Raw genomic sequence first — 21,963 nt, forward strand, 5'->3', positions numbered from 1 at the left:
AGGCCAAACCAAACTCTTGACTCTCATTGGCTTTGCAGTTTATTAACCATTCCCTCCCCCTCCCCCAATCCTTTTTTAATGAACTATGGCAAAGACACAGCCTCCTCATTTTGTGTTTGTACTGCTGATTATTTTGAACCCAGGTGTAGAATTTTGTTTATCCCTCCTACATATGATCTCACATAAATTCAATCCTTCATGCCAGCCAGTTGAGATTTTATTGGACCCTTCTTCTGTCATCTGCTGTATTTGCTCTTTTCCCCAGCTTTATGGCCAGATATATCAGTCATCTCTGATTTGATGAGCACGCCACATGTTTTCATCCAAGTCACCAAAAAAAATGTTGGGCAGAGTAGGACCAAGGACAGAGCCCTTGGCCTTTCACTTAGCAGTTTTGTTGTAGATGGACACTGATCCATCAGCCACGCTTCTTTGCTTCTAGTCATTGAGTCTAATATCTTTACCATTCCATCTTCTCTACAAGGATATCATGAGAAAGTTTATCAAATGCCTTGGTTGAACTCCATATATCTCATGTTTGTGGCATTGCTTTGTTATATCAATGTGGTGATTCTATCAAAAAAGGAGTGAGGTTAGTCTGGTATGATTTCTTTTTCATGAACCTGTGTTTGCTCATCATGATCCCTACTCCCCTTTTCAAAAGCTCACAAATCTACTACTGTGTCCCCTTTTCAAAAGCTCACAAAATCTCTTTGTTTTCTGGAAAAATCTTTGAGCTTGTAAAATCAAGGCTCCATAACCTACACTTTGAAGACTCTACCTTCTTGGCAAATCAGAATATTTTCCCAGTTCTTCAATTCTTCAACACTTTTTGTTTTCTCCACATTGTTTTCCAGAAATCAATAGTGGTTTTTTTTTTCAGTTCTCTGGAATATAGTTCTTCCACACTTGATGACTTAAACTCATTGAGGTCATTCTTTAGCCATCTTCTCACTTCTCTTGAGTTTCCATGTTAACTATGGCTGTGTTAGTCTTCTTGCTATGAAGATCACTCACTTTGTTAGAGAAAGTTACAGCTATATAGGAGTCCATCCTCTGGAAGAAGTTGGGGACATTCTGAACTTTCCTTTTCTCTTTTATCATGGTGTATCAGTGCCTTATGATGCCAGAGACAGGATAGTGGGCTCAGGTCACAGTGTCCACAAAGATCCTACTCTTCTCATCTGTCCCTTGTGAAATTTTCTCTTGGGTTACAGGCTGCAGAATATAACATCTTTGAAGGGATGGAGCTGCGGGGAGCACCCCTGGTGGTCATTTGCCAGGGCAAGATCATGCTGGAGGATGGCAATCTTCATGTGACCCAGGGGGCTGGGCGCTTCATCCCCTGCAGCCCTTTCTCTGACTTTGTCTATAAGCGCATTAAAGCTCGGAGGAAGGTAAGGAGGAGACTGAACCCAAATACAGTAGAAGTCAACGGTAGTGGGAATTGAAAGGCTTGGGGCAAGGGCTGATATCTTGCCTTTGTTCTCACTGGGGTACCGAGGACAGTGAAATATTAGGACACCATTTCTGTGGCTGAGAGATGTCCGCTACGAGAAGGGGCTTAGCCTTATGGTCTTATGACCTAAATAAATTGCATCCTAGTGTTTGCAAGTTTAGGCACTGACCTATGGTCCTGTAGATTGTAGGCTTTTTAAGGACGGGAGTGATTTTATTTTTAATTGGGTATCTTCCCCAGACTTAACACAATACCTGGCATGCAATAGGCACTTTAAAAAGACTTATTGGATTGGTTGGTGGCTGTCCCATTATTTACTAGGGTTGGAACATCCCTAGAGCAGAAGGGAGAGAAGATCAAAATATTTACCTGTTGTAGCTCACTTGCTTGAGTCATTATCATAAAATAATATGTCCTTGGTGTTAATGTAGAAAATTTGGGACACATCTCTGCTTGGTGACTCTGGGAGCCCATGTGCCTTTAGACTAGGTATTGCCACACTGTTTGGCTTTGCCAACAAAGGGCCACCACTGAGTTCCCTGCTGTGCCTCCATGAGGCCACAGGGAGTAGGTGAAAGCAGTGGCCACCATGATGAAACTAAAGCTAGGGCCCAGCGTGCCAGACCCAGTGACACAAATCTCTGGCTTGCTGACTTGTGGTCTGCTCTCAACTCTAAGGGGATTGTGAAGTTGAGTTCAAACACTTTTCATTTTTGTACAGCACCCGACACAAAAGGACTTGATAGTTGCTTGTTGATTTGAATTAATGACACTTTGTCTTCCCTGGTGGCAGATGGCTGAAATGCACGCTGTGCCAAGAGGCATGTATGATGGGCCGGTGTTTGACTTGACCACCACTCCCAAAGGAGGCACCCCTGCAGGCTCCACCAGGGGGTCACCCACTCGCCAGACCCCCCCAGTGAGAAATCTTCATCAGTCAGGATTTAGCCTGTCAGGTAAGGCTGGACTGCTGTGCTTGGATTTTGGTGGAAAGTATAAGGTTGAAAATTGAAAAATCAAACAAAACAACAGCAGTAACCTATAATAATAATAATAATAATAATAATAATAATGCCCTGGGAAATCTGGGTAATAGGCCTTGAGGCTGGATAATTATCTTAAGAAACAAAAGAGTGTCTACTTTGCTGGCACTGACTCTTAAGGGAAAAGTTTCTGGGGACAACAAGAAAGTGTCTTTAAGTCAACAAGGAATGCTGGCCATGGAAGAGTTGCTTTCTTTAGAGAACTAGAGGATTTTAGAAATGTTGGAAACATTAGTAGTCCTCTGGTCTAGCTCCTCCTCTTTTATAATTTACATTAAAATTTTTTAATTTAATTTTTAAATTCCTAAAATTTAAAATTTTACAATTTATATTTTAAAACTTTACATTTAACAAATGCAGGAACTAAGATTCCAGGAGGTGACATGACTGGTTTAAGATCAGACAGCCAGGTTTAGAAGTAAGCTAGCTCTCCAACCTGAGTCTTCTTTGACCCTCTGTCCAGAGTTCTTTCTAGTGTATGATTTCTACCACACTTTCGCTTTACAAAATGAACAACAGGGAAATAGATGTACTTAGTTTGGGTCAGTTAGGTGGTGCAGTGGGTAAGAACACACTACTTAGAATCAAGCGGATCTGAGTTCAAATCCAGCCCCAGATACTTACTATATCCCTATGTGAGTCACTCACTTTGCTCATCTGTCATTTCATTGCATCATCCTCATCAAAAATGAGGGTGATAATAATAGTGCTTTGCTTAAAGAGTTGGTGTGCAGAGTATATGAGATATTTGTAAAGCACTTTGAAAACCTTAAAAGTGCTAGTTATTATAATAATGACATATACTTCTAAAATATGAAAATATTTTCACTACCTAAATAAAAACCATTCCAAACTTAATTAAATATTCTCACCAAATTAGGGGGCAGAATAGGAAAAGGAAAAAAGAGAAAGTGAATTAGAGGGGCAGCAGTAGATAGAGCACTGACCCTGGAGTCAGGAGGATCTGTGTTCAAAATCTGGCCTTAGACACTTAATTAGCTGTGTGACCCTGGGCAAGTAACTTAACCCCTATTGTTTCAAAACAAAACAAACCACACAAAAAAAATGAATTGGAGGAAAGGGAGAGAAAAATAGGAGAAGAAAGAGAAACTTGGAAATGGAGCATGGGTTAATGGCAGGAGGGACAATGAGACAGGAACAAAGTGAAGGATACTTATTTTTGGGAAGTGACTGATAAAAAGGTTGGGAAGCCATTCAGCGTCTTCAGCCCTTAACATTAATCTTCATGTGTCATTTTCTTACTTGCAACTGCAGGTACACAGGTGGATGAAGGCGTCCGTTCCGCCAGCAAGCGTATTGTGGCGCCCCCTGGAGGCCGTTCTAATATAACATCCCTGAGTTAAGTAGCCCCAAAGAGGATGAGAAACCAGAAAAGATTTTTCAAAGCCAAAATGGTACATTGGTATTTAAGAAAGAAAGTGAATCCAAACAGTTCCAATCTGAAGAATCAATAAGCCTTCAAGCCTTATTTTTTTTTTCTCCCAATGCTACTCGCTTGCCTCGCTTTAAGAGTATCGCTTCATTTTCTGTTTTTTGTTTTTTTTTTTGCATAGCCTTGAGAGTTTTTTTCCCTCTTCTACATGCATGCAATAAGATGAGTCACTAAGTTAAGAGTCTGTAACCTACCTATGTGTTGCGTGCTTGTGTACTGCTGAGTTATAAGACAGGGGATAGACAAAGCTGGGAGGACAGGGAACCAGAAAGGTAGAACGAAAGGGACACAGGCCGCTTGGGGTGGAAGGGTGGTGGGAGCCTTGGCAGAGGGGCAACGGGTGGGCTGAGTGTGGGAGGTGGGTGGGCCGGGGGAAGGAAAAGGGGATGTTGTGTATTGTGTCGAGTACTTCTGTTTCCGATGAAGTCAGTTGGGCATGGCCACCGTCGTCATCACCTCATCACATCACGGTACCATGGGGCCTCCAGAGAAGGCAAGCAATTTCTGTCACGTAGCCTTTGTTACATTTCCTCTTAATCTGACTTGTGTTACTTTGTCCATTTTATTAAAAAATGAAAGGCAATCACTTCTTTCCACCTGCTTGGTCGCCCCTGTTCTTTGGTCTCTTGCTCAGTTATTTTCAAGGCCTCTTCACATCTCCAGCACCTTCCTCTCTGGCCTGAGGAGAAGAAGGTGCTTCCGTTTTCTCCCTTTCCACTGGTGTCCTCAGCCTTATATTTCCTGCCAGGTGACTGGTGATAGGTGACCCAGAAAGGCAGGGAAAAGATCCTCAGGATGGCAGTGGCACCTGACAAAGAGTACTCTTTAACTGCCCCCTAGAGGATGGAATCACAAGTGCATGTTGATGAGGAGAGAAAATCACAAGGACATTTTAATGCCTAAAATCAGATTGTCATGTTGGAAGTGGCCAAAAAAAAGGTTCCATTGAGTGTCCTGGGGGAAGCTAAGCCAAGCAGGTCTGGGCAGTTGATTTTCTTAGTTTCTTGGTGCTCCTACAGCTTCAGATTAGATAGAAGGTTTTTTTTTTGGTTTTGTTTTTGGCAGGCGTTTTCCTAAGAATCCCTTGAAATTTTAATTAGCAGTAAGGAACCTCATCTCCTTTGGATCTGGGGATGGGTGTGGGAGAAGGCAGGAAGTCAGAGAAGACTTTTCATTGACGTTTTCTTTTTCATTTGTAATTTATCTGTTTTATCTTCATTAAGAAATAAACCTGTTGAATTTATGAGGTCTTGTAAAGGTCAGGAAGGGGTGGCCTTATTTTCCACCTTAGCAAAATGTAGGAGTTGGATGATCTTTTAAGATCCCTTCTAGTGCTCAAGCCCATGGTCATAGGGCAAGAGTTTGCTAAAGGTAGAGTTAGAGAAGTGGGGTCTTGCATATATCTTCTTTTGTCTTCTGAGTTCAGGCATTGATTGTCCACTGCTGGTCATTTTCTTGCATTGTGTATTGCAAGTACAGGCTCTCTTGAGTACCTTTGAGTGGGAACAGAGAACATGGGTATAGTTTTCCCAAACCAGGACATTCTGAGGCATTTACACTCATTAGGTGGTTTTCATTTTCAGTTTTCTGACCTGAGGAGGGCGATCAGTCAAGTAGACAAATCCAAAATGAACAAAGAAGAGGGCTCCCAACGCTTTTTAGGGCTTCCTCAATACTCCATCTTGTTCCTCTGGGAACTGAGGAGGGTGGTGCATTTCCATTTTTCCTTTCTTACCCAGTGTCCACAGCCGTCTTTTGCCTAAAGAAATATCAGAACCATCCAACCAAATATTCCTGCTGCTGGTCTGTATTGTGAATCAGGCCAGAGATGAAAAAGAGAACAGAACAGACCAAAAATGATAGGGAGGATTTTAATGAACTGAAATTTCTTTTAAAATAATTTAGTGTGATATCCTCATCTCTTAAATTTTACAAGGGCTTTGAAAAAATCACATTCTGGAATGAAGACTGAGAACCCAGTTCTCTAAGAGAGGAAAAAAATGAAATCTGTGCACCAGCCCTGGGCAGGCACCATCCCAGTGAGGCCATTTGTGTCTCTGAGGGTCAACCATTTAGGGACCACTGCCTTGAATGGTTATTTGGCATATATCTTTCCTTCTTTTCCTCTGTTTTGAATCAGTTTTAGATGTTAATTCTAAGAGGACATAGCATTTTAGATTTGTTTCATCCATGGGTGAGGGAAGGGGTAGAATTAGGCTTAATGTCAGTTGAGGTCACTGGTCCCCAATGTAGACCTTTGGCCTACTGCACTTAGCCTGAGTGTGCTTGAGAATAAATACCTTGCTGGTTCTTTTAAGACTTCGTTATAATCCCAAGCCATGGCCACAAGATAGCGCTAACATTACAGAAATGAAAATCTGCAGCCTTTGTGCCTATACTTGAGGGGGCCAACCCATTTATGGCCCAAGCAAGCCCTCCATGTTATTTTTCTTATCTCATGGTCACTCATCCACCTCAGCCATGTTTGCCCTTGTTATTGAGAGATTCTGATATGAAGGAATTGATCAGGACCTTTCAGTTTGCACAGGCAGATGAAGCCTAAGAGCTGCAAAGATTATCTTGGCGGGGGTGTGGTGCCAGACCAAAAGATTCAAAGGAAGATCTCGTCTTTGTTCACTTTGATAACATCTTGCCAAACCCAGTAATTCTAGGTGAAAAATAAATCTCTAGCACCTTGCTGAGTTTGGCTTCCACAGAATTGATTGCTTAGGTTTTAGAGTCTTCTGTCTTATTTTTAAATGGTCGGGTTTCTTATTGAACAGTAGCAGGAAAGAAAATTACATCAAGTAATGCCCTACTGTCCAGAAAATTCATCAGGCCTCTCCTTCAGGTGGTCAGTAAAAAATAGGAGAAGGAAATGACTCACAGCATGAACTGTAGAGATTAAAGCTCTGGTCTCTGAAGGTGGTTTTGCCAGAGTTTTCATTATGACGATTCTGTAGTCCTTTTTTTCCAGATCTTCAAGCCCTCTTCTCCTTGAAGTGTGGGGCTCTCAGAAGGCCTTCTTCGGTCTCAGTTTGCCGCCAACCATCCCACCCTTACCCTGAGCCCTGTGATCTCTGATCCTGTGACTTCTAGAACATTCCTGCTCTCATTCTTGTTCTACTTCCCTCTGGTCCTAGATATCCAGTTAGCTTTTCCTGGAGTGGTGAGCAGGAGCAGGTGCTAATGGAATTGTTACCTTTCCCGCTACTATAGATTCAGTTTAAGTTTTAAGTAAGAAGATGGTGATGGTTGTAAGTGAGCAAATGGATGCTCTCTCCATCTTTCTACCTCACAGGTACCTTTTCTTTGATCTTACTGTGAGGCTGGGCTGTCCTTGCCCAGAAATAACATGCCCGGCAGGTTGAGTTTCCAACTTCCATATACTGCCAAGGGTTGTCTAAGCTTTCTCCATGGGAAGACCCAAGCTGGATTCCCAGATATACTCAGTGGCTGTTGTGGGCAGCCAGCATTTATTGTATATTTCCCTTAAATTCTCCCCTTAAACTCCTTCTATTGACGTATGGTTTGTGGGTGTCAAGTTTCCTTGTATCTGGTGAATATGAAAGAAAGGACAAGTGAACCTTCCTGTGGTCTGTGGTTGCTGTGAAGCAGCTCCCGTGTGGAGGAGCTGTTTGATTTGAACCGTAAAGAAACAGTATTTTGAGTTTAGCCGAAGAAAAGTTCATCCAAGTGACTGTTACTGTAAACCTGGTTATTAAAATAATTGTAAAACAACATCCCTATGGTGTCCAGCCTCCTTCTTTGTGTGTGTGTGTGTGTGTGTGTGTGTGTGTAACAGTTCCTTGAGCCATTAAGGTTCTTAGGATCACAACTACAACTGGAACAGAACTTTGAGGCCATAAGGTCCAGCCCCTTTGTTTTAAAAATGAAGAACCTGAACCTCAGAGAGGTTAAGTAATTTGACCAAAGTCACATGTTGTGAACAGGAAGGATATGAACCAGCTCCTCTGACACCAAAGCCTCTGAGCCTTTCCATTGTACCGCATGTTATTTCCTCACAAACATGAAGACCTTGAATAATGGGGATGCTCCAGAAATTGCAATTCTTCTGAATTTTTCCGATTATTTGAAGATGACCCTGAAAGCCCTTTTTTCCCCCTTTTCAAGCCTTGCTAGAAAAATCTTTCCCCCAATTGTGATGAATATGTGTGATGGGAGGTGGGGGTGGTCCCAGTGCCTTAGCGAGTAAGGGAGATTGAATAATTCGCCGAAGGTCATATAGCTGATCAATGCCAAAGGTGGAGTTTGAAGCCAGGTCTTCCTGACTTAGAGTTTAGTGTGCTAGATACTGTAGGATAATACTGCCTCTTCGTAAGGAGAGTCAAGATCAGAAATGAAATGACTTGGCTGTACAACACAGATAGTAAATGTGTTAGGACTTTGCACAGCTCTGCTTCACTCAAATCCATTTCACACACAAGTCAAGATACCATGCTCAAGATGTCATTGGTTCTCTTCAAGGATGAAGCACAACAATGCAGGTTTTGCATGAGATCACACAGAGAGAGGACTTCCAGAGCAGGTGATGTGAATTAAACCTTGTCACATTTCTTACATATGTGCCTCATTACTGTTAAGGCTAGTCCCATGGGTGCAGTATGTAGTTGTGGGAAGGAGCCATCCAGGGTCTTGGGAGAAGGTTTTGTATTAATTGTCTTTACCATGTTATCAGAGTAGTAGCAGCAGCAGCTGCCTTCTGGGGGCCCAAATCACCACAACCTCCTCCTCCTCCTTTCTCTTTCTTTCCCCTTCTCCATTTTTCCCCCCAAAAGCTGGGACAATTTTCTTTTGTCCTGCTCCGTTTTCATTTTTGATTTCTTGAAATGTAGCTCAGAAGAACAGGCTTTTAAAAAAGCCCATTGTGTTTCAAATGGAATTACTTGGCTATGCCTTTAAACACAAATCATTCTGGCTTTCATTGAATGGCCAACTTTGTTTAGGTATTGATGGCTTAGAATGATTGTAAATAGCAATTATTTTCTGTTCTGGCCAGAAACTCTAGGGGTCTTCCTTTCCCAGATTGATACCTTTGGTGGTAAATTGGGCCATCTTTTGTCTCATTTTTTACGTAGCCCTTAGTCATTGAATGAGCATGGCCTCAGCAAACTGAGATGGGGAAAGACTGTAATTTAGAAAGGCCAAGGTCACCCACTGCATCCTTGGCCATCACCAGCCATCTTAACCATTGTCTTCCTGGACTCCGATGACTGGAGGAGAGAGCAAGGCTGAGGACTTTGCCAATTCACTCGAAAGTCAAGATACCACACTTGAGATGTGATTGGTCCTCTTCAAGAATGAAGGATGAACAACAAATATGTTTGCAGTAGGATTCAAATGGGGGCCAGTGTGCCTGACTCCAGGTATGGCAATAGCCACTGTGCTCTATTTCCTCTTGTGATTAGACATCTAGAATTCCCATCTTTCCCATCTCTGATCCATCTTGCACAGGGCTGCCCAAATAATCACCCTAAAGCACATTTGATCATGTGACACACTGCTTAAGAAGTATCCCTAGCGCTCTATTGCCATTAGAATAAGAAGAACCTCAGCTTGGCATTTAAGCCTGGTGAGCTTTCCCTTACAACAGTTTTTTTTTTTTTGGTTTAAATAAGTTGAGCAAAACCAGCCACATTGCATTAGATCACGTATACAACATTTAGAGCCCACAGTCTATCAACCTCTACATTTAACATCCTTAATAATCTGGCCCCAGGCTACCTTTCTATTTTGTACTACCTTTACCCCTTCATGATTCTATGTGCCATCCATTCTCTGTTCAAATAGTTGCTTGCATCTCCCAATGCAAGAGAGCTACAAAAAAGACAACTCCCATTTGGGTGAGGGCGGTATGGTCATTGAACTTCACTGAGAATCTTAAGATCTCAGAGCTGGGTGGGAGCTCAGGGAACATCCAGTCTGATTTCTGTGTGAGTAGGAGTCCACTTGAGAAAATCCCATACAATTCCAGCTTTTGCTTAGAGCGATTTAATGGTGAATGGGTGACGCATTCCCTCCTAAGGCACCCACCCATTCTTAGAAAGCTGTAGTTGTCAGTTCTCTACATCAAGGTGAAATATGTCTCAGAATCCCTGCCCCTAGCCTCTCCCCACTCCAGTCTGATCTTCTCTCTCAGCCACCAAACTGATTTTCCTAAAGCCCATGCCTTATCATGTTGCCTCCCTACTCAGTAAACTGCAGTGGTTCCCTGTCATCTCCAGGATCAAATACACAATCATCTCTTTGGCTTTTGAAGCCCTTCACAACCTGTGAAGCCCAGCCTGCCTCGACAGTCTTCTTATGCCTTACTCCATGATTCAGTAAAACTGACTTCCTCGCTGTTCTTAGCGCAAAACACTCCCATCCACATTTTCATCAGATGTTCCCCGACTGGAATGTTCTGCCTCCTTATCTCTGCCTCCTGGCTTCTTTCAAGTCCTAGTTAAAATCCCATCTTCTACAGGAGCTTTCCCAATGCCCTTTAATGCTGACTTCCCTGAGATTATCTCTAGTTTATCCTGAATGTGTCTTGTTCGCAGGTTGTCTTCCCATTAGACTGAGCTCCTTGAAAGCAGGGACTGTTTTTGCCTTTCTTTGTATCCCTCAGCACTTAGCATGGTGCCTGGCATGCAGTAGGTGTTTAATAAATACATGTTGATTGATCCGTTGATCGGTGGAGCCGGCCATTGGGGAGAGACGGTATTGAGAAGATAATCGACAGAGGTAAGAGATAACAGGGCCATCAAAATGAATCCTGCAAAACCTGTCTCTTCTAGTCAAGATCCAAAGTTCCAAATAAATCTTCTATCCCTTTGTTTGATGGCTGCTGAGAACATGTTGGCAGACAGAGGGTTAACTGGGATTGTGGGAGCACTTAGCATGCAGTCCTGGGGGAGCCAGACTGGCCTTCCAAACAAATCAAGTTATTAAGGAAGAGTTCAGGGCAACAGCCAACCCGCCCGCCTGCCGCCGAGGTATTGTTGGGCCTAAGAAGAGGCACTGTCTGGACTGAAAGATACATTTATTCTCTCTGCAGGCAGAAGGAGGCTTCAGTGGCTAGGAAACAGAACTGAATGTGGTCTTCTTGGGCACAGATCCTGTTTGTGCTGGGCACTTGGAATGTCAATCTACTTTTGTGACCAGGATGGATTAGGACAGAGATATTGAGGAGTGGGTAAGGGAGTTATAAAACTAGTGATTGGCAAAGCTGCAGCAAACAGTGAGAGATGGGAGATCTGGGCATGCCCTTCAACTCTGAGCCTCAGTTCCTTCACCTGTTAAGTGGGGATGGTAGCAATCATACCACTATCTCAGAAGACTATTGTGGGGAAAGCATTTTGTAAACCTAAGATGCTATAGGAACAAGTGTTCATTTCTCTGGCTGTCTCCCATGCCAGGAATGCTGTCCCGATTTTGCTTTCACTACTGACGTCTCTGGCTTCCTTTAAGTCCCAACTAAAATTCCACCTACAAGAAGCCTTCCCCACCCCTTCGTAATTCCAGTGCCTTTCCTGTTAATTTTATCTCCTGTTTATCCTGTCTATACCTTGCTTTGCATATATTTGTTTGCATGTCATCTCCCCCATTAGATTGTAAGCTCCTTGAGAGCAGACGCTGGTCTTTTGCTTCTTTTTGTATCCCTAGTGCTTAGTACAGTGGCTGACATACAGTACACAATTAATAAATGTTTATTGAATGATTGATTGAATTAGGCCAAGGCCATCATCTTGTAGATAAGAAAATTGAGACCCAGAGAAATCGGACTTGCCCAAGGCCACACAGCAAGGCTGCCCATGTGCATGAGGTTTTGAGTATAAGCCAAGGAAGCAAAATCTGGGCTTTCCCAGACTTCTGTGGCCTGAAGCTTGGCTGATGAGCCCAACTGGTTAGGGCATAGTACCGGAGGTCGGCTGTGGACTAGATCTTCACATGGAGTTTATTATTAAATTAGTAGTAGTAATAATTATTATTAGTAAAAGTCATTACTAATTATTAATTATTATTAAGCAAAACTATATTGTGATCCACTGCCAAAGGACAAAAATCACAGTTTTTTTCCGAATTGGGAGAGACTTCAGTGACCATGTGGTTAAACCCATTCGAGTCCCCACTGCAGCATCATTATGTTAGTCATTATTTACAATGTTAGTTGACATTTATATGGCACATTTATAAGGCTTGCAGAACACTTTGAATATATGACGTTGGTTGATCATACCAGACAAGAGACCGTCTAGCCAGTCTGGAGACTGAAATGAGAGCGCCCCCCCCCACCTCCATTCCACTTTGTGTTGTAATTGTTATGAAGATTTTCCTAACATCAGTGCCCCTAGTTCTGCCTTCTGGGGAGAAGCAGAATGAGGCAAATCCTTTTGCCCCAAGTTAAACCTCTTTAGGTCCTCCACACCCCACCCCACCCCAAGTCTTCTCTTCTCCAGCATAATATCCACAGTTATTGATCTTCAAATGGATGGACTTGAGGCTCTTCTAATCTTGGTCATTGTTGTTCAATCGTGTCTAACTCTTTGTGACCCCATTTGGGATTTTCTTGGCAAATACTGGAGTGGTTTATTTCCTTCTCCAGCTTATTTTACAGATGAGGAAACGGAGGCAAACCAGGTTACATGACTTGCCCAGAGTCATGCAGCTAGTAAATGTCTAAGGCCAGATTTGAACTGAGGAGTCTTCCTGACTGTAGCCCCAGCACTCTATCCATTGTCCCATCTAGTTACCCAATGAACAGGAACTTGAACCCTAGACCCTCAGATTAAAAGTCTGGCGATCTACAAACTAAGCTCTCCCAGCATCCTTCTGCCACCTGATAGCCCTCTTTGGGTGCTTGAAGACAACTGTTACGTTCCATTCCCCCAACCTCCCACCTGCAGTCTTCTCCAGTATAAGCAAAGGAAGTAAATTACTTCCTTTTTTGATCCTCATTTGGGATGGACTTGAGGCTCTTCCGATCTTGGTTATTACTCTAGCTAATTAATGTCCTTCCCAAACTGTGGCACCCAAACATAACCTAGTACTCCAGCTGCAATCTGACCAGGGATACCTTCCCAATGCCAGCCAGACTTCTTGAAATTGCATTACACTGGTCATGAAGGGGTCTGGGTAAGAAAGGAAGCCTTTCCTGATCTCTCTTATTGCTGATGCCTTCCTCTGTTGATTATCTTCATTTTGTTTGCATCTTGCCTCCTCATTAGACCTTGGTGCTTTGAGAGCAGGGATTGCCTTCCGCCTTTCAGCGTGGTACAACGCCTCCTGTGCCACGGAGGTTCGTGCCTGGTATGTGGATGCTCAATAAATAAATGGATGCCCTGACACCTGCAGAATATATTCTCTCTAGAAGCAGAAGGGGGTGGGGCGGTTCGAGGGACCACAGTTCAAGGCAGTATGTGACATCTCTGTGACAGTTTCTCTTCATTCTGGATGCTTTGGCTGCTCAGTTTCCCCAGCTCTTCTTGTTACTGAAGGTCACAGATTAGAGCTGGGAAGGACCTCAGACATCATCTAGTCTAACCCTTCTATTTTACAAATGAGGAAACTGAGTCCCAGGGAGATGTAGTAACACCTTGCCTAAAGCCATGCAGTTAGTTAAGTGGCAGAGCCAGGATTGAATCCCAGGTCCTCCAGTGCCCTTCCTATTGCACCATGATGCTGCTTTCTGGTCAAGGTTATGTTACTGCAGCTCCCCAGAGGTGCTTGGTCTCTAAGCCGACACTGAGAAAGCTCAGGAAGAAGTTAGACACACGTATACAACACAGCAGAGAGTAAGACATTGGACTTTTTAATTTCATTAGTGACAGACAGACAGACAATACTTGGAACAAGTGAGCCTGGCAGATGGCTATTAGAAAACAAGGTTATATGGTGCTCTGACATCTTGGTGATGGAAAACAGAGATACCTTGCCCTTCACTCTCTTCCCTTCAGCTTCCACAATTCACCCTACCTTATCATGTGAATGCTACAGCACAGCCAAAGATTATCTACTGGGAGAATCCTCTGGAAGATCTCTGCCCGGCTTCCTTTTTAATCTGCCAAATGATCAAAGGAAGCTATGGTGATGGGTTATAGTGATCACTTCATACAACTGTGATTGACAGTTCTCCCACGAAGGGCTACTTGACTACTCTAGTAAAATGAATCTTAGCCTTCTCTTGATGTAGAGGAAAGAATGTTATACTTGGAATCAGGAAAACAGGTTGAATTCCACCCTGGATACTTACTAGCTATGTGACTGTTTGACTTCTCTGAGATACAGTTTCCCCCATCTATAAAATGAGGATGGTGATAATCATACTGCCTACTTCATCAAGGTGATCATAGAATGTTAGAAGTGAAATGGGCTTCAGAATCACCTACTCTAGCCCCATTGTTTTAGAGATGAGGAAATAAAGAGGCAAAGTGATTTGTCTTTTGGAGGTGATACAGCTAATGAATGGCAGAGTCAGGACTCAAACCCAGGTCTTCTGATTCCAAACCCAACATTCTTTCCATTACCCTTTGCTTTGGGTTCTAGCCATAATATCTGTTCTTAGCTGGGGCTCCCTTAGCATTTTAAAGTCATTGTGGCCTATTGGCCTGGGTTTTATATCCCATGATTCCAAACCTATTGTCAGTAAGATGCCCCTTCTACCCTATCCATGCTGCCTAAGTTAACATGCATTCATTGGGCAGAAAGTCCGGGGAAACAGTGCTATTAACAAAAAATGCTTCCAATCTTACCAACATAGTGAGTCTATCAAGACGTTTTTCTACAGTGATGGGTGGAGATGATAGGATAACACTAATAAAATTCTCAGGAACATATGTCACAAATGTCTGCCATGATTCTCTTCTTTTCCAAGCTGGAGCTCTCAGATTCGAGTTTAAGGAGTCATGAACCAGGAAATAATAGACCCTGGAAAACCTAGGGTCATGCAATTCAAGCCAATTCAAGAACCTCTTATGTGCTAGTCACCAGAACAATCACTGGGGATACAAAAAAATAAAATAAACATCCCTTAATGTCAGGGAGCTTACATTCTAATGGAATGTAAGTAGTTGTGGGTATATTTACCTCAGCCCTAGGAAGGTGTTGGTTTTAGCCCCTGACTCATGGAATAGAACAGAAGGGCTTCGTTGCCAACAATTATTCAAGAAACTATTTGGAAAAAGGTTTTGTAAAAGCCTGCAATTGCACTAGCTTAGCAACGAGAAAGGTTCTTAGGATACTTTCTTACTCCAGTTTTCTGGAGACAGTACCGACACAGACAAAGCTTCTGCTTTACTTTTGGCAAACAACTGTCTAAGCAGGCCAGTAAGGGTCCAGGGAGGGCCTTTCTGCCTCATCCAGGTCTGTCAATGTCCAGCTAGTGAATCTAAATCCTAAAACTCAATGGCACTATTCTAGGCCCGTATGTAGCTTAGTATTAGACATAAACACTAGTTAACTAGAAATATGAATTATGGATGTTTTACAAGGTTCCTCTCCTGGTTCAGACATTCTAGATGAATGAAATAGACATGTCAGTGGAAGATAAGCCAAATGGCTTGCGTTCCTTCCCTTTGGTAAGATGTTTGTTCACGAAACATCCCTTAGGAAGCTCTTTAACAGGACTGTTTAATCAAGAAGAAATGTGTGACAGGGAAGAAAAAGTCTATGACCTTTGGGGCTCAAGTCAGAACAACCAAAACACATAGTTTGGCTTGAATTGCAAATGGCCATGGAAACTCTTGGCCTTTTCCTCTTTGGAAAGAGAGTCTGGTCTCTTTCTCATTGCAGATGACTTTATTCCAGTTCCTAGCAGATCAGACTGTGTTAGGACAAGGGCTGGTGTTTGGAGAGAGCTCCCTTTATAAGAGATCCTATTCATGGAGTGTTTTACATACATTATCTCACTTGACATACTTTGTAGTTGGAGGGGATTGTTGTTGTTATTTGTCCTTTCTCGAAGAGGGCCATGACATCTGGAAATCAGGAAGGTGATGCGAAGACTTGCAAGTGAATTGTATTTAAGTGAGGGAGGACTGTGCAAAGACACTAACCTCACTTTCTCCTCTGGAGCCATCTGGTTCCAGTGGCAAGATATAGATCAGGACACCTGGAGATGGCCCAGGTGCAGTGGGAAACCTCGGCCTTTTTAAGCTAAGGTCTTTCACAGGCCTCAGTTTGACTGAGACAATGCCCACTCGGTGATTGAGGCAAAGAATGGCCTCTTTTACCTACTCAAAGAAAAAAAAATCAATCTGGGAGGGGAAGACCCTCAGGGTTTCTGGCCAAAACAGAAACAGTTGCTATTTAGACTCATTGTAAATACATTCGCTGGCCACTGAGCCATCAGAATCCAAACTATGACCAAGTGAGGCTTGGGCTGGGACCTATTGTCGGCCAATCAACCAGAGACAGTGATTTAGTTGGAGGGAAACACAAGAGGTGGAGGTAGACAGTGTTTTGTTTGGTGGTTGTTTTTACAAACATTTAAAAAGGTATTTGTGCTACCTCCTTGCAAAGAAAAAAAAACCCTCATTTTTTTTTAATGGCAAGAAAAGAGACTCTTCTTCCTAGCACTGCTGGGACTTAAGGTCTGTTAGTTCAGTGCACTGAAAGCTGTAAACGCTAAACAGAGGTTGACTCCCCACTTCATGCCTACACACTCTAGGGGAGTATAGTCAGTTAGCACTCTCACTTTCCATCTCTTTCTAGCCCTATTCCCATCTCTGGCTTTCTCACAGGCCCTAATTCTATACATCCTACTCCTAGGATGGCCGCTCCCTTGATCAGCCACCAACTTGCCCTAGAATTGGTCGATGAACTTAACAAGAAAGAGATATCATCAATGTTTCTTGTTGTCTTGGTCAAGGTTACTTCATCTCTCATATGAAAGACATCCTGCTAGACATCAGATCAAACTTCTCTACACATTAGTGCTGGTCTTCCATATGTCACCACAAAATGGTAGGTGTGGTTTACATCTGACAGTATTCTTTTCTGGTGTTTCCTGGTATTTAACCAGATAAAACTAGTCCCTAGTTAAATGAGATGGTTAGTGCTGAAGGGCCATGCTACTGTGAGAAGGCCCCTGTTTTGGGGGTTCTCTTTCACATAGATCCTTATGGTTAAGTCCCATTCTTTTTTTTTCTTAACAGAATCCTCTACTTCATGCTCAGATGGGCTAAGGCATTCCGACCTCTTTTTGTTAGTTTGCTAGGATGGAAAGGCCTCACCCCAATCCTTACATTTTCCACAGTGTGACAAGGAGGAGAAAAGGGGTTAAATATAATAAGAACTCACAACTACATAGTGTTTTCCTCACAACAACCCTGTGAGGTAGGTCTTATATAGGTAGTGTAAATATTACTACCTCCATTATCCACCAAGGCTCAGAAAGGTGAAGCTGTTTGCCAATGGCCACAGTGTGTCAGTGCTGGGATTTGAACCCAGATCTTTCTTAGTCTAAGTCCCACATTCTTTGTACTACACTAAAGCATAAACCTCCAACACTATTTAGAATCATAGACTATTAGAGCTAACAGGGATCTGTATCAGATTATCTCATTTTATAGATGAGGGAAACTGAGCCCCAGAGAGGGGAGTGACTTGCCCAAAGGCACAGAGTTGATAAGTGGCAGGACTGGGACCAGATCCCAGGTCTCCTGGCTTCTGGTCTAGTGCTCTACCATAGCGTGCTTTGGGCATCGGTAGGTGGCAGTGGGGGCAGGCAAGAACTACTGCCTGAGCATTCTAAATGGAGGATTTAGAAGCACATGGCACAGCGCCCATGTGCAGAGCAGTTATTAATGTTGCGGAAAGAGGATGGAGAAGATCTCACAGGTTGTTGTTCTGACCATCTTCTGGGTCTTTGGCTTGTGCCAGCTTCTCGTTAAGTTCCTTTCTTACCCTTCAGATAAAAAGAAGAAAAGGTTTAAGCCTTGAAAGGGAAAAGGAAATGCATGAGTGAAAAAAACCAAACAAACCAACATTACTGATTTGAAGGATCAACTAACAATGCCTCTGCTTTCTTTACCAGTGGATGGCAGAGGTGAGAAGCATTAATCTTCCTTAAAACCCTACTTCTTCACTCCAGTTGGTAAAATTTAAAATACTAGTTCTACGAAAAGTTCTGGCTGAGACATTTATCAAATTTACTAGGCCATGCCTTTTCTAAGAGTGACTTACTTTTCTCTGTTGAAAATAATGAATTCCTTCTGGACTGATTCAAGGTGCTCCTGAAGAAGGCAAACCTGCTAGGTGGAAATAAGAAAAGAAAGGTTAGCAGACAGGCTCCACAATCAATCAACAGATATTTCCCAAATGCTTATAATGTACTCAGTAGGATCAGACAATCAGTCATAAGGCTTAGAGTCAGAAGGGCCCATAGAGATCCAACCCCCTTATTTTGCAGAGGAGGAAAATGAAACTCAAAGAGGGTCAGTAACTCACCCAAGGTCATTCGGGGGTAAATATCAGCCAGAAATTTGAATTCAAGACCTCTACTTTGGCCAAAGATGATAAATTTAGAAGGTATTTATGGGGAAAAGACAACAGATACCCACCTCTACAGCCTCTGTGTCCTCAGAAACAGGAAGACCTGGGTTCAGGCACCACCTCTGACATACTGGACAAATCACTGAAACTCTCAGTGCTCTAGGCAGCCCTCAGTAGTTGTAGAGAAGGTACCAACCTATGCTGGTAGAGGGAGCTTCCTCACCTGAGAGTTCTCTCTACCAATAAAGTCTCAGGTCCAGTCCCTATTTATATAAACCTTCATTTGACAGAAGAGGAAACTGAGGTTCAGAGAGAAAACTGACTTACCCCTCAGTCACCTAAGTAGTTAAGAAGTGGCAGAGTGTGGGATTCACACTCAGGATCTCTGAGTGTTCTTTTCACTATTCCACACTAACTTTTCCTTAGCCCTAACCTAAACTATGGCCACATCTACTTAAGTATTAAATTTTCTAGGAGAGCATTAAGCATGTTTTTTTTTCCCCCAGTTATCAAACTGAATGGCTGATTCGGGTAGGAAGGTCCAACTCTGTAAGATCCTGGCCCTATCCTTCCCTGTCCCCTCCATAGTCCTCAAGAGAAAGGGTAGAGCAGTCAAGATAGCTACATCAAAGAGAAGTAACAGAGAACCTGGCAGAGGGCAGTATAAGTAAGAGGACTGAGATCAGCACCATACACACTCCTGTCTGGCAAAGGAAAGGGGAGCAATACTCTTCAGGCCAGTAAAGAAATCACTACCTCTCTAGCCTGAGTCAGAAAGATTTGTTTAGGTAGCTGTTTAACCTGGACAGCAGTGAGTGTCTGCTGAGTGACCATCAGCTGTTTACCCTGGGTTGAAGTCAGAAATGATAAATGCCTTGGAGGAAAATGGATCTGAAATGAGGCCCCAAGAGGCAGCCTGTGAGGGTCTCTCCTGCAGGTCACGGGCCCACCATGCACTTCCTGTCTCATGGTGAAAGGTTCAGATGTTCTACTGAGTGGCCTAGAATAATCTCTCTCCTCCAGGATCACATTTAATTCCATCTGACTGTTCACTACAACCACTGTGACATTCATTCATTAGGGACTGCTAAATGTACTTTGGCTCAAGTGAGCAGGGTATTAACTATGCCAGACTGTGTCATTGTACAAAGTACCTGCTTGAAAGAACTTAACCTTGAGAAGTGGTCAACAAACATGGGGCCCGGGAGGAATGAGAGTCCCAGAGCAAAAGTTTTGAATGTTTACCTGAAAAGTTTCCCATAAATCACTTTTGGGGACTTAAGTTAACTGTATGAAAAAGTTTGGAAATGTGGTATCCTTTCTAGGAAGGACTAGAAATGAGAAAAAAACAGCTGTTCAGCAAAACTAACCAAAACTTCAACTGAGTCTGACAGTATATGCAATGTTACACACCCTCAGGCCTCCACCTCTGCAAAGGGAAGTCCATTCTCTCCTCTCTTTAAGTGGGTAAAGCTTGGCCATCAAAATTACACAACTCAACCTCTCATTTTATATCTAGTAACAAGTCCAAAAGGGAGATCTTTAATACCCACTGATTTTCCAAACTCAGAAAGCAGTCAGAATGCAACTAAAAGAGAATTCCAGAGACAAAAGGTTGCACTCACTAGGCTGGCAAAATGTGATTTAGTTAAAAGGGCAGTGGGGATTATACTGAGCAGAGAAGGTAGTATAGAAGTAGAGCTCTCAGGAACTCCTGGCAGAGGCAGCAAAGAAAGGCTCTTAGAATTATTTTAGGAGACTTCTGAAAGGTCAAAACAGAAATATGAGTATTCAGAAGAAAAGAAAAAGGGAATGTAGGTAAGAAAGAGGCCAGGTAGACTTTACAAGAAAGGAAAAAGGGAGGAAAAATGGAAAACAGCATGATGCAGTGGGAATAGTACTAGATTTGGGTTCAAATCCTGTCTGCTACTTATTACTCATGTGATTTTGGACAAATCACACTTCTGCTTCTCAGTTTCCTCATCTATAGACAGAGGCAGCTAGGTGACACAGTGAATGGAGCACTGGGCCTGGAATCAGGAAGACCTGAGTTCAAATCTGACCTCAGACATTTCTTAGCACTGGGCAAGTCATTTAACTTCTGCCTGCCTCAGTTTCTTCAACCAAAATGGGGGATAATAATATCACTTGCTTCCCAGAGTTGGTGGATCAAATAGATAATATTTGTAAAGTACTTAGCGCAGTGCCTAATAATGTTTGTTGCCTTCCTCCCTATAAAATAGAGAGGGAGGAGAGTGGAGAGGAGAGTAGAAAGACTTCTATCAAGTTCTAAATCTAGGATACTATGATAAAAAAATAAAAAATAAACGATCTAATGAGAGTAAAAGGAAAAATGTTGTTGAAGAAATTACTAAATTGTACTAACCAAGCCAGGGGATGATGATTTGACACCTGGAAATGAAGGGGACCTGAGATACATTAAATGAAGCCTATATCAATCTGGTGATATCTGCTCCAAGTAGAAAGATCAATGATCAAAGATCAATCAAGATCAATCCAGGCAGAAGACCTGGATTAAAAGTTTATCTTTGCCATTTGCTACTTCTCTGACTTTGAGCAAGTCACTTAACCTCCCTGGGTCTCAGTTTCCTCACTTGTAAAATGGAGGGGGGTGTTGTTGGATGAAAAGGCTTCTGCAGTCCCTTCTAACTAAATCTATTACTGTGATCTGAGTTTCAGAGAGAAAGTATATGGAGGTGAGGGAGAAGAAAGAGATGGTTTGGAATAGAGAGCAAAGGGTTTAAGCTATATTGTCCTCAATGGGCAGAAGGAGTTGAGTGGGATCCTGTAAGTTTTTTAAATATGAATTTTTAAAAATAATCAAAGTCTAGAGAGAAGTAGAGTTGGGAAATGTTCTAATTGCAAAGAAACAATAAAGCCATTTGCAGTGGGGGTGAGGGTGAGGGGAGGGAAGAAGGAGGAAAGACATCTGGTAATAAAGTTTATTTTAAATTAATTTTTACTTGATCTTATTTATTATACCCTGAAACCATATAGCCTTGGAAGAAATCCCAGGGGTTACAGGATACAGACAGTAATAATAACTCACAGGTGTCTAGTTCTTCGTTAATGTAAGACAATATGTACATGCAGGTTATTAAGTTACCAATCTCAGTCAGTGTGGTTTTGAACTTATTAAATTTTTGGGACCCCATGTATTTGATTTGGGGTCACTGATCATTGTTTTCAAATATTTTTTTCATTTAAAGTACAGGCTCTTCATTTCAGATTCATATTTCACACCAGATGGGAAGTCTCAGTGGAGGGGAGGGAGATGCTTCCGAGGCATCCACTTAACAAGTGTTTGTCTGGCCTCTGCCAGGCCCTGGGCACCTTGTGCTCAGCAGGGAATACAAAGATGGAGCAGAAGACAGAGAGTCTCTGCCATCAAGGAGCTTGGAGAGACAAACACAAACACAAACCAGAGTTAAGTGACAACAGCAGGCAGTTTGGGATTATGGGTCATAGGGATATCAAGACCTTAAAATATG

At 42.6% G+C, this 21,963-nt stretch overlaps 2 protein-coding genes across 4 annotated transcripts in view; one reads left to right on the top strand and one right to left on the bottom strand.

Moving 5' to 3' along the window:
• DPYSL3 (dihydropyrimidinase like 3) overlaps nucleotides 1-7,700 on the top strand; it is a 141,108-nt gene extending 133,408 nt beyond the window's left edge. For both annotated transcript variants that reach the window (XM_027841726.1, XM_027841727.1), the window contains exons 12-14: nucleotides 1,218-1,397; nucleotides 2,253-2,415; nucleotides 3,778-7,700. In XM_027841726.1, coding sequence (XP_027697527.1) covers nucleotides 1,218-1,397; nucleotides 2,253-2,415; nucleotides 3,778-3,866 — 432 coding nt within the window. In that variant the 3' untranslated portion in view covers nucleotides 3,867-7,700. The remainder of the gene's footprint in view (nucleotides 1-1,217; nucleotides 1,398-2,252; nucleotides 2,416-3,777) is intronic.
• A 9,297-nt stretch (nucleotides 7,701-16,997) lies between these two features.
• STK32A (serine/threonine kinase 32A) overlaps nucleotides 16,998-21,963 on the bottom strand; it is a 106,085-nt gene continuing 101,119 nt past the window's right edge. The window contains exons 9-10 of one of the 2 annotated variants that reach the window (XM_027841922.1): nucleotides 18,143-18,207; nucleotides 16,998-17,864 (exon numbers count right to left, since the gene is read on the bottom strand). In XM_027841922.1, the coding sequence (XP_027697723.1) occupies nucleotides 17,792-17,864; nucleotides 18,143-18,207 (138 nt within the window). In that variant the 3' untranslated portion in view covers nucleotides 16,998-17,791. Of the gene's footprint in view, nucleotides 17,865-18,142; nucleotides 18,211-21,963 lie in introns of both variants that reach the window. The other variant, XM_027841921.1, reaches the window with a different exon arrangement.

This window comes from Vombatus ursinus, unplaced genomic scaffold (assembly GCF_900497805.2).
Source record: "Vombatus ursinus unplaced genomic scaffold, bare-nosed wombat genome assembly UNPS02014863.1, whole genome shotgun sequence".
Classification (NCBI taxonomy): Eukaryota; Metazoa; Chordata; class Mammalia; order Diprotodontia; family Vombatidae; genus Vombatus; species Vombatus ursinus.